General features: G+C 29.5%; 1 protein-coding gene across 1 annotated transcript; it reads left to right on the top strand.

Moving 5' to 3' along the window:
• The first annotated feature begins 957 nt into the window (after positions 1-957).
• LOC105846303 (uncharacterized) lies at positions 958-13095 on the top strand. Its single transcript, XM_065808549.1, has 5 exons — positions 958-989; positions 1374-1377; positions 1685-1875; positions 5002-5249; positions 10265-13095. Exons 1-5 carry the CDS (start codon positions 958-960, stop codon positions 13093-13095), a joined length of 3306 nt encoding a protein of 1101 aa, XP_065664621.1.
• Positions 13096-18590: the final 5495 nt, after the last annotated feature.

Genomic DNA, 18590 nt, shown 5'->3' with positions numbered 1-18590 from the left:
ATTTGAGAAGAAATAAAAAACCGTACAGCTGTAAAGTTTGTTGACTATTTAGTTACAAATTTGTTTGAACAAACATGTTGTTTGATGTTGTGGCTTTTTGAAAATGTATTATCAATTTCAAACCTGTCATCACAATTTAAACGTGGAAGTTTGCATCTGCATGCTGATATATCAAATAACCTTAAAAGGTTATTTTCCAACCAACAAACACTGTTTTTATGTTTTGAGCTTTAGTTTGTTCAGCTGCAATTACTTTTTGAAATGTTCTTTGTACCTTATTTCTTAGAGGTTTCTCTTTCATTACTAAAAGACGTTTTTCCAAACTTTTAAAATTTCTTCACTAACTTTTAAAACAACGGCTGAAGAATCAATCTTTTCAGTTGTAATCAATTTCTTTTTCGACCTTATAGGCATATTGAATAATCTGTTTACATGTTAGGAGGTCCCTAACAGGTAGTGTAGTTGATTGCCCAGCATGTCATTCACTTTGATGTCTAGTTATCATATTATGTGTTCTTTTACTTGATGGTCGATTTACATTTTGTATTCATTTTTACCATAAAATACAGAAGCTAAATATATGGCCAATTTAAATATTTTATCGTATTAGATTTTAAGTAATATTTTGTATCTTAAAACATTGTAAAAATTAACCTTTTCCTAACAGAAAAACGGAAACGCATTTAAAAATGGCGAACTTGTTGTTATTATACCAATTTATGACGCGAAAATAACATTTTAAGCGCCGTTCTGCTCTATTTCGCAATACTTAAATGAAACCTTATAGATGTATCTTGTTTTTTTTTACCCAAAAAAATGATAGTTTTGAAATTTTTAAATTGAAAATATTTTTATTGAATATAAATAAAACATTTCCCAAAATGAAAAAAAGCTGAGTGTTGACTTTAACTTGGTAGTTGCTTAAGGGATAACAACGGAACTCTCAAATGAAACAGAATGAATGATGGCGCATATGTTCCAATCACTCGGTGACTCGGATTATGGTTTAACTTGAAATGAACTCCTTGAATTATATACCTAATGAAGAGATGGTCAAAAGAAATTTCAACAAGAAAAGCGGACAATTTAGCATTTAACAAACAGCTTTTTTACGCTAGAAATAATTAATCTTTTTTTGAATGCAGCGCCAAGCTAAACTAATATATACGTTTTAAACTATAATAATAAACAGATACAACTAATAAATAAACAATAAATAGGCAGAAATAACTAATATTATAATATAATCTTGATTTGTCTACCAGAGCATTCTTCACATATTCTACAACCATTGGACAGAGGTGTCCCCAGCGGGCACAGACGTCCATGGGACGTTTATTCTCTCATAAAATATAACTATATTTTTTGTATAGATTTGTACTTTTTTGTCTTCTGCCAAGATTTTGTTTTGTATTTTTGTGTTTTGCGTCACTTCAGAGTAATATTCTGTAAAAATAAACAAAAATAAAATGCGGTTACATTGAAAATTGATTTTTATTATTTCGAACAATGAAAATACATTGAAAAAACTCAATTTTTTTTTATTGTTCGAAATAATAAAAACCAATGTTCTTTCTTGTAAATCAATAACTCGTAAAACTAGTTGTTTTTAGTTTCTTGACAGAAACTAAAACAACTAGAATATATTTTTTTTGAAGTGCTTGTTATGTTTTGTTTATTTTAGTCTTTATCAAACGTGCTCTTGAAATCACATAACGCTTTATCCTTCTTAAGAAACAAACGAGCAAATCCTTCAGATCAAATAAGAAATGAGTGCTGCGGTAAAACAAAATGTAGGTTCGAAGAGAGGAAGGAAATTGCTGAAAATGTTGGTTGGGATAGAGTGAATGCTGCAATGTGTGAAGTTTCAATTAGGTAAAAACTTTTGCGATGCAAATATAACGTTTGTGTTTCCCTGGTATTTTTATTTTTCATTGCGAGTATTTTAGTTACTTTTACTAAAGCTATAGTAAGTGATCAACCGAACTTCTGTTTAGGTATCGGTTTCGGCCGAAATTTCATTTTGAACCCACACCGAAATTTCGGTTTCGGTATTCTTTATACATTCGGTAATAACCGAAATTTTGGTTAAAAAACATACCACAAACCAAAATTTATCTAATTTAGAAAAACAGTTATTTTTTAGAATTTTCACAAAAATATTAAGAATTTTCGCAAATTACTTCAAAAAAATCTTGTTTTGCAGAGAAAATCTGCCAGTTTTTAAATTTCACCGACTTATGTATTTTATATTAATATATTTTAAATATCACCGACTTATGTATTAAATCTCAATTTGGGATACTCGTGTAATTTATTCTAACGTGATACGAGTATAAAAAAACAACAAATGTAAAACTGCATTTTTAAATAAATTTTTCTAAAATAATTTTTGACTAGCCGAAATTTCGGTATCGGTAAAATGTTTGCCGAAATTTCGGTTTCGGCACTAAATTTGAGGACCCGAAATTTCGGTTTATTTCGGTTTCGGCTTCTTCTTGTTTCAGTCGATCACTAGCTATAGTGCTTAAAGTTAATTGGTTTTCGCAGAGTAAAAATAACACATTTTTTTGTTCTCCAAATACAAGCCATGCTACAATATTTTTGTTGAAGTTTCTTTTTTTTCTTTATTATTTATTTACAGAATTTCTGTCTATTTCAGGGGTGACTTGTATACTAGGGTGGGGCGAAAAAAGTTTTGTTTTTGTTTTTGGTTCGCTATACCGCTGAGAACTTGTCCCTAGGATATCTAAGAAAAATATAACAAAAAAATTCCATGCGCTAGCTCTAGAGGTAAATACTTTACGTCTAGAGCTAGCGCATTGCACTTGAATCTTTGAGCAAATTCACGCTTTTTATCTTTTTTTTTTCTAATAAATAAAATAAATTCTATATTAAGTAGCTATAACCTATTTAAGTAAAACTAGGTGTTGGAATAGTAATAAATAAAATAAATAATTATTTTTAGTTTAAAAGTATTTACCTGATTGTTAAATTAACAGTAATAAAGACACTCAGTTGCTGTGTAACCTGCTTAGAACTTTGACCAAATCTCAAATATATCCGAGACTCTTAACAGAAAAAGTTTTGCAAAAGCATAGCTTTTTTCAAGACAATAATGCCTATGTAGTCGGTAACAACAAGAAAATATTTTTTTTCAAATTAACTTTCTTTATTAGGAAATAGCTATTATAACTTCTATAACTATTATAAACCTAGTTCTCTAATATGAAGTTTTACGGATAGACAAAAAGGTGTATCGATAAATTATTGGTTTTGTTAATTTTAACAAAACATCCAGCAGGAATTTTACCACTTCAAATACATGTTCTAGTCCATTTGTAAAGTATTTACTTTTAATTATATAGAATCATATATACACACAAAATACGAGAACTTGCACAGCCATATTATAAACAAATTTTTTTATAAAGATTTGACTTTAAAAAATTAATTTGTAGTTAAAAATTTTATAAATAAAATAAAATTAATCCTACTAAATAAGGTAAATTAATTTTACTTTAGCACAAGGTAAGTCATTAGCTAAGTCATTTTTTACAAAAAATTGAATTATTTGGTTAAGCAATTTCACTCCTCTCCACTCCTCATATAAAACTTATATAAAAGACCTTATGATATTGGTTCCTCTGTTGAAAACCTCTGTTGGATTTTCAATGCTCGAATACAGTTGTAGATGAATACTTTTAGTTAAACACTTTGAGTGTAAAAGTCAGTTTCATGAACAGATATATCTTTCAAAGAGCTGCCTAATTTAACAGCATTACTAAACGAGAAAAGCTAATCTTTACTTAAAATTGTGAGTTCAACTTGAGGAATCTCACAAACAATACAGAAAGGTTTTACCTTGTAATTTCTCACTTTTATTATATTATGCGTTATTAGGTCGACTAGTTTAACTTATTTTTACTAATCCACCTAACGCTCGAAACAAATCCTTGAATGGTAATTCATTAAAGAGTAAAACGCAAAAATCTCTGCTGTTGTGGGCTCTAACTTTTTCGATTGTATAAAGCACAAAAAAGCAAAACATGACCAACTTACACAGAGCCTATATGAAAAGTGTATATTTTTTTAACTTCTAACTTTATTTTTATAATTATATTTGGTCACAATACCAAAATTTTGCAAAACACTTAGGTCATGTTGATTTGTCTGATAATCAACAGCGAGCACCAGTTAGCTATCATTCAGTTTCAGTTAAAGTTTTAATTCTAGTATTTTTTTGTTTCTTGTTTGAATACTGATGATTTTGAATATGAAAAAAGGAAAAACTATTAAGTTTTTAATAATTTGTTAAAAATTTAATTGCGGTGCGCTAAATTCAGAGATGAAATATTAGTTATTTTATAATATGCATCTTTCTGCAATTTAAACAAGCAGAAAGATATTTTTTTACTTATAAATGATTTTTATTTCATTTTTTTACCATTTCAACACTTTGTAAACCTAAAAGAGTCCCTTGCTACTTGTTATATAATTCATTTTATTTTATTCCATTTATCAGAAAAAACGGTAAAAAGCGTATATTTATTCAAGTATTTCAGTGTAAGTGCGATGCGCTAGCTCCAGACGTAAAATATTGGAACTAATTTTTTTTTGCATTTTCCTTTAAAACCCTAGATACAAATTTTCCGTGGTACAGCGAATCTAAAATTGAAATTAAAAATTATAAAATACAATATTTAAACTCATATTTTCAATTATTATGCCGGTTTTTAAAACTACTTAGTACTTTTACAATAAATTCCAATTCTTGTGTATATAGTTTCTTGTGTATATAGTTTCTTGTGTATATAGTTTCTTGTGTATATAGTTTCTTGTGTATATAGTTTCTTGTGTATATAGTTTCTTGTGTATATAGTTTCTTGTGTATATAGTTTCTTGTGTATATAGTTTCTTGTGTATATAGTTTCTTTAGTAAATTTTTATGGAGAAGCTACTTTTATTTTGCATTTCATTTTTAAAAATTTTTTTCTCTAGGGAGAATCAAGTGTGTACATGCAAACCTAAAAGTGGGAGTATTACTTTTGAGTGTGGCAATGATTTAAGCAACTGTCCAAACCCATGTAAAGAATTTCAATGCAATAACGGAAGAACATGTGCATCTTATTCCCATACATGTGACTCTAATAATGACTGTGGAAATTGGCAAGATGAAATTGGTTGTAAAACAAAGTACTCGGAGGATCAAATCAAAAACAACATAAGACTAAAGTATGCTAATCAATGTAAGTTGATTTGTCTAAATAACAAACACCATTATAACAGGTGATTTGTGAATAATATAACTATATGATAATCGTAACTAATGTGATTTTATGAGAACAACCTTCTCTCTGATCCAAGAAACTATTGCGAGCAGAACTAGGTGGAGACCAAACATTCCCTAAAACGAAGTTCATGACAAAAAATTTATAATGTGATTTTTTGATATATTTTAGCAAATTAAAAGAAGTGTTTTACTGTTTAATAAATTATATTACCTTTTGTTATAATTTTTTTTCACTAACTTTACTTCGAACAAGGCTTCAAGAAACCACAATTAGACTTGGAAATTACTAGAAGAGAAAAGATGAAGTTAATGATTAACGATCAACAGTAGACAACAGCAAGATAACGATTGGCAGATGATTTAAAAGATTGCAAATTATATGAATTAAGAAAGCAAGATGATAAAAGTAAATTCTATAGGACTAATGTTTAAGGAAAAAAACTAGACAATTGAGAATTTTTGGAGCTCTTAGGAACAGCCACAGTAAAAAAATGAGACTTAATTGAATGACGATTAACACTAAAATGAATTAAAGTAGATGGCACAAGAGATGCAAGCTCTTTAGAACAGTGCCCATTATAATATTTATAGAAAAGAGAAAAGAGAAAAAATATTATGACGGTATGATAATGGTTGGAGCTTGACTGCAAGAGCAGGTCCAATTATGTTTACAAAACGTTTTTGCACATTGTCTAAAAGAGAAAGGACATAATTGGAAGATCCGCCCTAGATATTGCAACAGTATTCCATACAAGGACGAATTTGAGATTTATAGACATAAAGAAAAGAATCCGGAGTGAGAAAGTGACAAGTATGATAATAAGATGAAACCTTAGCAGATGTTAATTTTGCAATGGATTTGATCTATGGTTTTCAAGAAAGAGTTAATCCTAGAAGATGAAAGGTAGATGACTCGTCGAGTACATCATAAGAGATGTCGCTTTCCAGCTGGCTGGAAAACAAAACTCTGATGAGCACTTGTTTAAAAGTTTTCAAAGTATAGACGACAGCTACGGAGAACACTTCTTCAAGTCTATAACAGTTGTGTTGTCCGGACCACAAGCTGAAGAAGAGTCTAAGCAGCAAATCGCTTTAGATACAGAAGCTGGATTGATTTGAATGTTAAGCATTATATTAACCTGAATCAAGAGATGATATTGATAAAAAGCTTTTACCAAACAATTCTGCTTTGTCTTTAGGTCAAGTGAAAAAATTGGAACCATAGAAGAGAGGTGGAATAACAGATTTTCCCTTATTATAGATACTATTAAAGATTCTCTATACATCACAAGAACCTAATTTTTGAGATTAAATACAAGATATTGCAACCTGAGAATAGCATGCTTTGGCTTTAGACAAAACATTTTTTCAACATTTTTTAGCAACATTAAACAGACGTCTGTTTTCTGGAGAACTGTTTTGCTGATAAATATGAAAGTAATGGTTTCAATTAAAAATTGCAGGCGCACAATGCAAAAAAAACCATGGAGAAGAGTGAGGCCTGACTTGGAATTGTTGAGAGGAAATAAAAGATTCCATGCCAGCCTGAATCTAAGAAGTTAAATAAGAAGCACATTTGACAACAGGAAAGCAAAAGACTTCTACCCAAGGGCTACCACGAAGAAAATTACAGAAAGAGTCCTAGTCAGCTTTAAGCTAGTTGTAAGAGATACGATAATAGGGGGATTCTGATGATAAAGAAGATTGAGATAATAGTTTGAGTGAGATCAAACCCTGATCAGAAGCAGCTAAGGGTGAATATGGGGAAACTGAGCACTGACTAGGATCGGAAACAAGACATAACTCGAGAAAAGAAGGTAAATGATTCGAGTTGTTTGGAAAGAGAGTTGGAAAGTTGGCTATTTAAGTTAGAGATTGAGAAAGACAAAATTTTTTATTTTCATAATAGCTTTACTTTCTTAACGCAGTATAGTTTACATTCGTTAATTTGTGACACATAATGACGCAAATAAAAACAAATTTAAAGTTTGATATTTTGTCTCTTAATTTTAGAGCTTCAGTTTGTTCTACTCTTTTCAAATATTTTAAAAAAATTTCAGTTAAACTTTTAACAATATCTAAAAAGTGTAACTTTATAGCTAATAAAGAATTAATTCTTAAAGACCATCTTGTTGGGTTTAATTTTTTCAATGTTTCTTCCGATTCCCCGCTAAAATTTGATAACAAACCCCATCTTTTAATACTGTAGCTAAAAAAAGAGAAAATTTCTTGTAAAATTATAAAAAAATTGTTTACTTCTCTACAACCAGAAACAGCGTCATTTATAACCAGGTTTAAATAGTGACTCGCACAATGAACATATTGTGCAGATGGCTGAATATTATTAATTTTTTTCTGAATAAATGCCGATCATCACATTAGCTCCGTCATATCCTTGACCACGGCGCTTTTTTAAATCTATTCCTTTATTTTTGAGCAATAATAACAATTGATTGGTCAAAATTACTGCCGAGTGATCTTTTATTTCACAAAATCCAAAAATATTTCTTTAATCTCTATTTGACAAGGTTGAGTGTCCTGTTTGCGAATTATGTGAACGTATCGAAAAATTAAACTTAGTTGTTCTTTTCTAGATACGTCTTAAGTTGTGTCAAGTATAATAGAAAAAAAGCAGATTCATTTATTTCCAAAAATGTTTTTTTCTAAATTTTGACTTCAATATTGAATCACTTCATTTTGGATAGCTGGACTAAGATATTTTATAGTGAGCCAAAATCGCTGTGTTCGACAAAATTTATATGCACAATAATAATAATTTGTGGGAAAATATCTACAATTTTATGAAGGATCTTTTTTAAATGGTCCTTGTGGTTTACATCTTTCAGAGGAAATAATAAATCTTTTTGTGCTATCATCAAGAAATTTTCCTTTAAAATATCCCATATCTGTTGTAAATGTATTTAATTACTGAATATATTCAGTTCTGGATCTGTTTCTTCAATTTGCATTGCAGTGGTAAGATTGTTAGGATTTGCAAAAATATCTGCATTACTTTTATAACGAGATTCATTATGATCTTTCGAAATTTCATTGTGTTCTAAGTTAATTAAAACAGATAACATTTTTTCTTGTTGGGTTGCTTGAGAAGTACTAGTAACGACATATTTGATATTGAGTATTCGACATATCATGATATTTTTTATCTACAACTACTTCACTAGGTTTCTGTTCTACTGATGAAAAAATAAGGACATCTTTGTATTGTTTTTACGTAATCTATCATCAGTCTCCTTTTTTAATTTCCTTTTTCTGGCTCTACTTATACAAGTTCTTTTTGAGTCCATGCTATTGTAAGAAAAATAATTTTTTAGAACAATTATATCTATGTTTTGACCCAATAGATATAAATACATATAGCTAAATATTTTTGAATAAATAATAGACTTAATTTGTATTTATTCTTTAGTTCGTATTTTGACTCCGCCCTTTTAATTTTATATCAGATATGTACACATAGTTTTTGTTTCTTTGTTAATTCGTACTATCCTCGTACTATAACAAAACCTAGTGCGTACTCAACAACTTCTACCTGAATCGCGTTTATATACATTATTTAATTTAAAAATTTTAAATTAAAAAATGTAATTTTAAATCAAATTTTAAATCGCTAGAACAAAATTGCAAGTTTTTTTTATTAAGCAGTTAAAAAATATTACCAATACTATAAATATAACTAGTTTATTACCTATTAGCTAAACATTCTGATAACTTAACTTATTGTAATGAAAATTATAATTCTATGATTTTTACTGCTTTGCATGAATGCATATAAAAAGTAAAGCACTTACCTTCTAAATATAATAATATTTATTAATTTATACTTAATTTTCCACTTCAAAATCACCTAACTTTATCGACAAATACGAAAGTACTAAATTATATCAGCGGTATTTCTATAATAGACAACGTTAATATTCACTAATGTTCACTAGTATTCAATTGAAATACTATAATAGGTTTGCTATTGAAATTAAATTCTGTAACAGAATCTCTATTGAAATTTAATTCTTTAATAGAACTTCTGTTAAAACTAAATATTTAATAGAATTTCTATTGAAATTAAATTCTAAAATAGAGTTCCTATTATAGAAAAATAATCTGTTATTCATTTAAGAATACGTGAAAAATCTCCGCGGAGCCCTCTAAGCTTCGGGGCCCTCCCGCCTTGCGGGGTTGTGCTCCCCCTAGTTACGCCACTGGTAACCAGTAATAAACTGGTGCACTAAAACCAGTCAAACTAGCAATAAAGAATAACAAAAATAGTTCAACAAGTCTCAAAAGATTTTATAATAATGTTCAAGAATAGTTAGTCCCTAAGATCTAATGAGAGGCTCAAATAAACACAGCCTCGTAAATTAACTAACCATAAAGAGTACAGTATAAGATACCAAGGGCCTAAGATATGAAACAGTTTTAAAATTTTTTGTTTTGCTTTATTTATATTTATAAGAGTTTATTTATTTATCGTGTTTTACTCTAATTATAAAACGGAGGTGCTTATTTTTTCATATTTTAACGGAGTATTATATCATTATTTTTAATTATTTTACTTTAAACTTGTTAAAAGCCCAAATAGGGGTTCCATAAAAAATTTGTGATGACTTTGGTCATTCATATTTTCTTTTAGTCTCTGTCTGTTTATATATTCGTTTTTTTTTTAATCTTTTGAAAACGTTTCTTTGTATTTTTTTATTTTTTAATTGTACGAACAGCAAAATATAAAAAAAAATTTAAAAATCGCTAATAGCAAAAAATAGTTTTACTTTTAAGTAGTGTTATAATTTCCCTTACTGAAAAAATTTGTAAAACACTCTTACTTAACTAAAGTACAACGAATGTTGTTAAATAAAAACAAAACGATGCTTGTTCTTTATTTTTCCTCTCTATATTTTTATACTATTATTAATTTTGTTTTTGTTTTTATATCTTTTGAATTTGTTGTGTTTTTAGATAACAGTTTTTACGGATCTGTGGAAATATATAATCGGCCGATATGTGATGACTCCTGGACAAATCAAAACGCACAAGTTGTCTGCAGAACACTAAACTTTCCTCCTGGAACACTTGCAATAGGGTGGGGAAATGAACAAGTTTCCACAAATTTTATTATGGATGACGTTATTTGTAGTGGTGAAGAATCCAGTCTTAAACATTGCAACCATAAAACATACCACAATTGTGGCCCAACAGAGGGGGCAGCCGTTATTTGCTTGGCATCAAATTTACTAAAGTTAACGCCATTTAACTCTGAAAGTGGTAAAAATGAAGGGATAGTCTTATTTAATGACATTCCAATATGCGCCGATGGATGGAACTTTAGAGCAGCTCAAGTAGTTTGTAACCATCTATATGGGATAGAATTTAAAATTCCTGTTCCTGTTTACGACTACCAAACAAATGTTGGGCAGAAATCATCTATTTTTTATTTGACGTCAATTGTTTGTAACGGAACAGAAAGTTTATTAGCACAATGTCAAATAAAAATTTCAAAATCATGCTCAACACACGTTGCAAGTGTTCAGTGCGCGCGATGTTCACCGTTTAAACTAATGGATATTGTAAAAAAAATAAAAGTTGACGGCTCAATTGTTGAAGTTTACCAATCAGTGGAAGCTGCAATTAGTGAACTAACTGCTGAGTGCCGAAGTTGGAATTGTAGTATTCTAAATCCAGTTTATTCAGAGTTTTGTACAGTTCGAGCATTTTTGAACGAAATTAAAGATTTTACGAAATCGGGAATGAAAAATAACATTATTTTGTACACTGACATTAACCACTTTGGGCTTCTTAGCTATAAGTTCCTTAAAGGAAACTTTGAAAAAATCCGAAATGATATCGATTCTTTAGGTCAAACTCTCTCAACTGAGTTAGGAGAATACTTCACAAGGCTAGCTCAATTTGATGAGCAGACTGCTAAGTCACACAAAGAAAACGCTTTAAATATTTTGTCCGAATCAAAATCTCGATGTGAAAGTGAGTCCATAAAACTTTCAAACCAATTGAGTTCTATAATAACATATGCATTAGGTGTTACAGCATCAGACATAGTGTCTAAAACTGTAGTTCTTGCTCTACGTATTGTGGGAGCCCTTAATCCTATAAAATGGTTAACTGGAAGTGAAACTTCGGCAGTTGACATAAAAGAAGCTCTAAGTGAGGTAGCAAAACAAGCAGTACGAAATAAACAAGTTAAATACTTTAAGTCAAACTTTATTCCAAAACTAGATAATCTTGTAAAACAAATATTTGTCAGAGTAAATAAAAATAAGGAGACATTAGATACTATTAGGCATTTTGTTGAAACAATTGAAAAAAATGGAGAGTTTAAAAAAGAGCAGCTTGTTAAGTTTTCTGAACACGCAGATAAATATTCACCAGCAATTACTCAAAGTGATATTAGTGAATTTGGCGCGATTTTAAGTCAAATGATTGAGAAGTTTTGTGAAGTAATTGAAAACCCTGATACTGAACTAGGAACCGTTCCAGCTGGTATTGCGGCGCATCAAGGATTATGTCCCAACGCTAAGGTGACTGCTCCAGTATTGATTTCATTGTATCAAGAAGTAGCAACGCAAGAATTAACAATATTGGAGAACTTTTCTAAATATGTAAGAGCTACGATTGCTAAAGATGCAGCAAACAAACTTTCAACTTCAATGAAAAGTTCGTCTAGTAATCAGCTCTATAAACTCCTTACTAAATATGAAGCTCTATATCTTATTCGGTATCATAAAATTATAATTATCAAAAATGCATGTAACTACTTGACATACATGAATCACGGCATCGAAAAGCCAGTGTGCACAGATTTACTTGAAAATCCGAGTGGTGATCCAGGAATTTTGATCAATACCGTTCCAACTCCTATGTGTCAATGTCGAAACTGTTTTACCAAAAAAGGTGATTTTTTGATCCCAGCAACTATGACTGGTGAAAATAATTCTATTGATCTTTCAACTTTATACGATGCAAATGCTGAGTTTACAAAAGGGTTTGCATATTTAAATATTCCAAATAAAGATTGGCTAGTGGAAAACAAATGGATTTCTGAACACGAGCAAGGTCCATTCTTTTTAAAGAAACTAAATATACATCTTCCTCCAGCTCTAAATTTTTCTCACGAAGTTAATATAAAACTAACTTTATTGGATAATCAATTACAAGGAAAATCTTATATGTTTGAAGGTGGTGTTATAGTAAAAAATCAATACATAGAAAATCAGTCAAAATGTTCTCAATACAATCCATACATAACTGAATCTTGTAATAAAAAAGCAGGGACTTTTTGTTTAAATGTTGACGGTGTAATAAATGGTGAACTACTTCCTCGATTAGATGGTTCAAAATGGCGCGTTGAACTTCGTTCAAATCAAATTTTGCCTAAAGTTTATTCTGAAACGAAGCTGTTTCTTCAAGCAACAGCAGAGTTTTGCTATCAAACCAAATTGCAGAGCAAACCAAAATATAATCTTGGTAAAAGTGGTGCATTTTACCGAAATGTCCAAGATTGTTGCAGTGATAATGGAATGTTTATAGATCAAATACTACTAAATGAATTTCCGCACTCAAGACCTTGCCAAGCATGTCCTCAAGGATCTTCACCACGACTTAATGGTTATTTTTGCGAAAAATGTCCAGCTGGTTATGAACCTAATAATTTGGTTTACTTTGGTTGTATTCCATGCCCTAAGAACAAATTCAAAGCTTTTGCTGGTCAGCACGCTTGTGATAGCTGTTTAGATGGAAAAACATCTTTAGAGGGTGCTCTCTACTGCTACTGAAAGGTTAGTTGTTTTTGTGATTATTATATTAAACTATTTTTTAAACTACATTTATAAGAAAATCCTTACTGCTGCTCTCATAAAGTTTTTTTTTTTTATTTAAAATAATAAATATTTTATTAATTTCTTATTTATATTTTTGTCTTTTAGATTTACAGAGCCAAGTCTAAAATGTTGGAGTATTTTAACATTTAATGGCTGTATATGATTGTATTATTGTTTGAGAAAAAATGATTACCAACAAAACTTTTATTTATATATTTTTTTACTAAATTTCTTAAAACAATCTGACCTGGAATTCACGACGAACCATCATTGTGTTCAAAGCACGTGATGTATAGTTTAAGGGAGTGTCAATTAGAAAAAATCAAGTACGTGTTAATCGTTGCAATTGTTACTCCCGCAGGCCATTGGGATAGATAATGAATAAAACAATAATAACAACTTCTGGTTCGATTTAAATTTTTATTTTAATAAAGAAATTTTTATTACTAAGAGTTTCTGGATCTACAATAAGAAAGTAAAAATTTAAATATAGCTACAATATTTTTCTATTAAAGTAAATAAAATGTACATTTTTTTAAAATAAAATATATTGGCGTTGTAGTTTATCTTCCTTCGGCTAATTACTATAATGACGCCACATTACCAAGGCCCGCAAAGACAAGTTTAAGGAGCGTCAAAACCCGGCTACGGACCAAGAGTAAAGTGATTTTAGGAAGAACGATGATATCATACTGTGAAAGACAGAAGAAGTCGTGTTAGAAAGATAGCTTAGAGATAGATGACAGAAATTGTACACGATGTTAGAAGGTGCAATCTGTTTTCAATAATGCTAATTTAAGCATTATTGAAATTTTTAGATATAAAATAATTTGAAATAAAGTATATTTGAAATATTCTGAATGTAGCACCAAAGACGACAAAGATATATAGTGATATAGAATAAGTTGAGACAGTATTTGTTGTGGTACAGAATTAATGACTATTTAAAATAAAAATTCCTGAAAAGTTTCAATTTTTTCTTTGAAAAGAGTCATCTTATTATGCTTACCTGATAATTATATAAAAATTTATATTGGTTTGTAAAATATAAACTTTAAGTTGAAAAAAGCATTTTTTTATTTCATAACATATAAGTTGGTATCAAAACTGAGAAAACAAAAATGATTGCTTTCACTTGATTGAAGTTTATCTTTATAACAAATAATATGTAAATAGTCAATATTTTTACCTGCTTCAGCACGAATTAATTTAAAATAATGTGCAGCTTATATTCAGTAAAAGACGTACTATAATCAGTTGAGAAAAAAATACTTATCAATTCTTTTCTTAAATGTCATTATGCATGCTATTGACAAGTTATTCCAATTATTTACAATACAATTTAAACTGACGGAGCCATTTTGTATGTTATCGGCAAGTTATTCCAATTATTAACAATTTCATCAGTTGGTGGATTATACCAAATGATGATCTCAAAACCGTTTTCTAGTTTGAACTGTTGGATCAAATCGCCACGTCGCCTACGAGTTTCCAAAGTAGTAAAACTGTGACAGCGATACCTCTTATCATAAGATAATTCTAATAAATCGTGAGGTACTTTTGTTGCTTTGTGCTGATTTTTTTCTATTTCCTTGATGTCACATTTTAAGTAAAGACACTAAACTGGAACAGCAAATTCCAGACGCGCCCTAACATACGTGGTGTATAGTTTACACCAAAGCCTCATATCTCTTGATCTAAATCTTTTTTTCAATAGACCAAGTATCTTATTCGCTTTATGTGTTAATTTTACATTTTATAATATTCAATTCAATCAGCCATTCCAAGGACCATTCTGTTGCAATGTTTAAATTGTTTTCAATCAAATGTTTTTTTCAATAGACCAAGTATCTTATTCGCTTTATGTATTAATTTGACATTTTATATAATATTCAATTCCATTAGCCATTCCTTCGACCATTTGGTGACAATGTTTAAATTGTTTTCAATCAAATTTATTTACGGGTGCAAGGTTCACAAAATGACGAAAAGGATACAGTAATAAAATATATAGAATAAAATATAAAGAAAAAAGGCGTCATAAATATAACTCTGCTCTCTATTTAATTATTAATGGAAATTGCAAGAACCTGTCCGAGTTTACAAAAGTATTTATAAGAAGTTCACACTGCTCTGCAACAATAAAAAGAAGTGTATTGTGTGGCATGGTGGTCATCCACTTTAAGCTTGTAGATGACTACCATTTCATATTGTAGATGACATGGTGGTTATCTACAAGCTTTAAGTGGATGACCACCATGCCTTATAAATAGTTTACTAGCACTGATCTTTACTTAAATTACTGAGGTAATTTGTTTATAATCACTCGGAGTGTGTTATTATTTGCAAATGTAGAGAATGGAATGAGTCTTTCGCAGAAGTTATCTAAGCTGACAACGATAAATAGGATTGAAAAAGGCATTAAGCAACATAATCTTTTGTTGAACTTGTGTTGAGCAGAACTTCCTACAGTTATAGCACTCAGCATGCACTTTTTTCTTTACTTAATAAGTGGCATGAATGAATCAATAATGGAGGTGTTGTTAGAATAATATCAATGGACCTCTCAAAAGCACAGAGACTAAAAAGTTTTAGTATGTTTTTGCTTCCATATTTGTTTTCTTAATTAAATTTTCTTAACTTTTACGGATAGTAACACTATTTTTTTGCTTGTGGCTATAGATTTGATAAAGCTATTTTTTTAGTTGGCTTGAAAAAAAAAACATAATAAATCTATTGTTAAAAACAGATAAGGGTTTTTATATAGTATAATGGTTTTATAAGGTAATATAAAGGTTTTGATGTAGTAAAGCTAATGGTAAATGTTTTGCTTAATAACGCATAAGAAGTTTTTTATCCCGTGATAAATCTTATTTGCTATTTATTGCTTTTATTTTGTCTAACTTGGATATTAGAAGTATAGTCTATAAAAAATTTGATTTTTCTTTGGGTGAGTAATTAAATTTTAATAACAGTCCAAGGATCCATCTAAGAAATTTGAAGTTTCTTATGATGGAATCTATAAAATCCATTAACTGGCAAAATCCAGAATTTATATAGAATCTCTTCATTATAAAAAATCTTACATATAAACTTCTTTGTAGCAATAAACTGGTTCTACCTTCTAAAGGTTCTATATATATAATAATATTACTGAACGTTGTATAGAGCCACCTCGCTCTAAAATAATCTAGTTAAGGAGACCATGTCCGGAAAAAGTCTTGAGGTGTTCAAAAAACATATTAGAAATTGGTACAGTAATGATTGCGTTTGCAAAACTTGTCGTTTTAAAAATATTGTTTTATTTTATACTGAATTTATTTTTTATTAATTGAAACGATTCTAATTTTTCATGACATTTGTATGTTTGTGTGCGTACTGTCTAGTATTTAGCATTTCTTTGTAAATGTTTGAAACTGACGTAAAGCTCAAACATTTTAATAGGACATTTAAGATTTAGACGTGATATTTTTACTTGCTTACTTAGTGACTATATAATTAGTATAGTCTTGTCATTGAGTAGTGAGGAAGTGAATTTTTTTTTTTGTATGACTTTTCCATTCACACAAGTCATGGTTGTTACTTTATTTTAGAATTTATCATACCGTTAATTTGAATAATGTTGTTAGCAGTGACGGATCCAGGATTTTTAGGTGTTTGAGAGCAACAAGTTGATTAAATATTTTTTGTACTATTCTCAACTAGACTTGTATTCATCGATAAATTTAAAGTTTCATAGTATTATCTTTCAGTGTTCAAAAATTATAACTATATAAAATTTAAACCCCCTCAATTTGTGGCTGTTACTAATTTTTAATGAACTATTTAAAGTACTAATTTAACTAATGAATATAAGTCTAGTTGAGAATAGTACAAAAAATACTTTTTTAATTTGTTGCCCCTTGCGGTTGGGGTGGGGGTATGATAAAGTTTAAGAGCTTTTTCGCTCTCAGCCTCCAATCATCGCAACATCTTGCACAGCCTCATTATTTGAAATAAGTATAAACATACAACTGTTTAAAGTTAGCTCCATGACTGGAATTTAGCTATGTCAAAACTCCATCTAAGATCACTCCAAGAAAATTAACGATTTTATTTTAATAACTTTTTTTTTTTAATTTTTTGTTTTGTTTTACATTATATTGTTATTTTGTCGGACATTACATTTTTTAAATTTTTTCCGTACTTTATATTATGATTTTGTGATTTTTATATCTTGGTTTCTAATCTTCCGGATTGGAAACCAAGATACAAAATACAATCTACAGATTCCAGCTTGTTATGCAATCATATTTAACATTTGTAGAGTTTCCTTTTGGTGTGGCATTTTAGGTAATAAATTTAGGTTTTTAGAGAAACGATTTTTTTGTTGCGGTTTTTAATAATTTTTTTAAGTATTTCTAGGTCATTGTTACTAAGGCCGTCCCGAAGAGATTTTAAAGGGAGGAGGGGGGGTGACGTATCTGTTTTTTGCCGACGATATCAAAAAAAAACTTTCATGCCGACTAAGATCTAGAGCTAAATATAAAAATTAAAAAAAAAAATCTTCCTTAACTCACATTTGTCGACTGCCAACAATAGTTCCAATTTTGCTGACTCTGGTGTTCAATATGCCAACTAGTAAACTTAGTAGGCGGGCTAGACACCCCATACGCTTCCCCCCACCCCCACTTTGGGACGTCTCAGATCGTTACTTACAGTGTTTTTGTTAAAGATTCTGTTAAACTTGTTGGTTTTAAGAAGTTTTTAGCCCATTAGTGTAGCCTTAGTTTCAAAATTATTTATTTCAAGTATGCTGTGCATCTTGACCATTAACATTTTTATTACTAACAAGTCGTCATTACGGTTTAAGCCTGTATTTTTTTTTTTTTTTGTAATGGCCTATATAAATACACGGGGTCAGGGTTCCAAAAACATCTGTAAATATAATGAGGTATAATAATATCTGTCCAACAACATCTGAAATTTCATTAGTTTCTAATAACATCTATCCAACAGCATCTGAAATTTCATTGGTGTATAATAACATCTGTGCAAAAATTAAATGAATATTACAGATGCAGTTACATCTTTTAAATTATGATTTAATGTAATAATATCTGTGCAACTACATCTGTAGATTTTAAGATAAAGTTATTTTAAAGATGAATTAACTAATAATGCATTTTTACCAGATGTTATTACATATAGAAATTTTTTCAGATGTACTTACATCTGGAAAAAAAATTAACTAATTATGCATTAATTTAACCAGATGCAGTTGCATATAGGATATTTTTCAAATGTAACTACATCTGAATAAAAATATCAATTAATAATGCATTATTTTATCTAGATGTAGTTACATATAGAAACTTTTTCAGATTTAACTACATTTGGAGAAAATTCTTTCATATGTTATTGGACTTGGAGTAAAATTACCAGATGTAGTTACATCTTTCTAAAGATGT

The sequence above is a fragment of the Hydra vulgaris genome, chromosome 10 (genome assembly GCF_038396675.1).
Source record: "Hydra vulgaris chromosome 10, alternate assembly HydraT2T_AEP".
In the NCBI taxonomy this organism is placed as follows: domain Eukaryota; kingdom Metazoa; phylum Cnidaria; class Hydrozoa; order Anthoathecata; family Hydridae; genus Hydra; species Hydra vulgaris.
The sequence above is the reverse complement of the archived record's forward strand: the minus strand, read 5'-3'. Positions and strand labels throughout refer to the sequence as shown.

Coding starts and splice junctions, on each gene's coding strand:
- LOC105846303 (XM_065808549.1), top strand. CDS start 958: ATGAATGATGGCGCATATGTTCCAATCACTCG. Junction 1,876..5,001: donor ATGTGTGAAGTTTCAATTAG/GTAAAAACTTTT, acceptor TTTTTTCTCTAG/GGAGAATCAAGTGTGTACAT. Junction 5,250..10,264: donor ACTAAAGTATGCTAATCAAT/GTAAGTTGATTT, acceptor TTGTGTTTTTAG/ATAACAGTTTTTACGGATCT.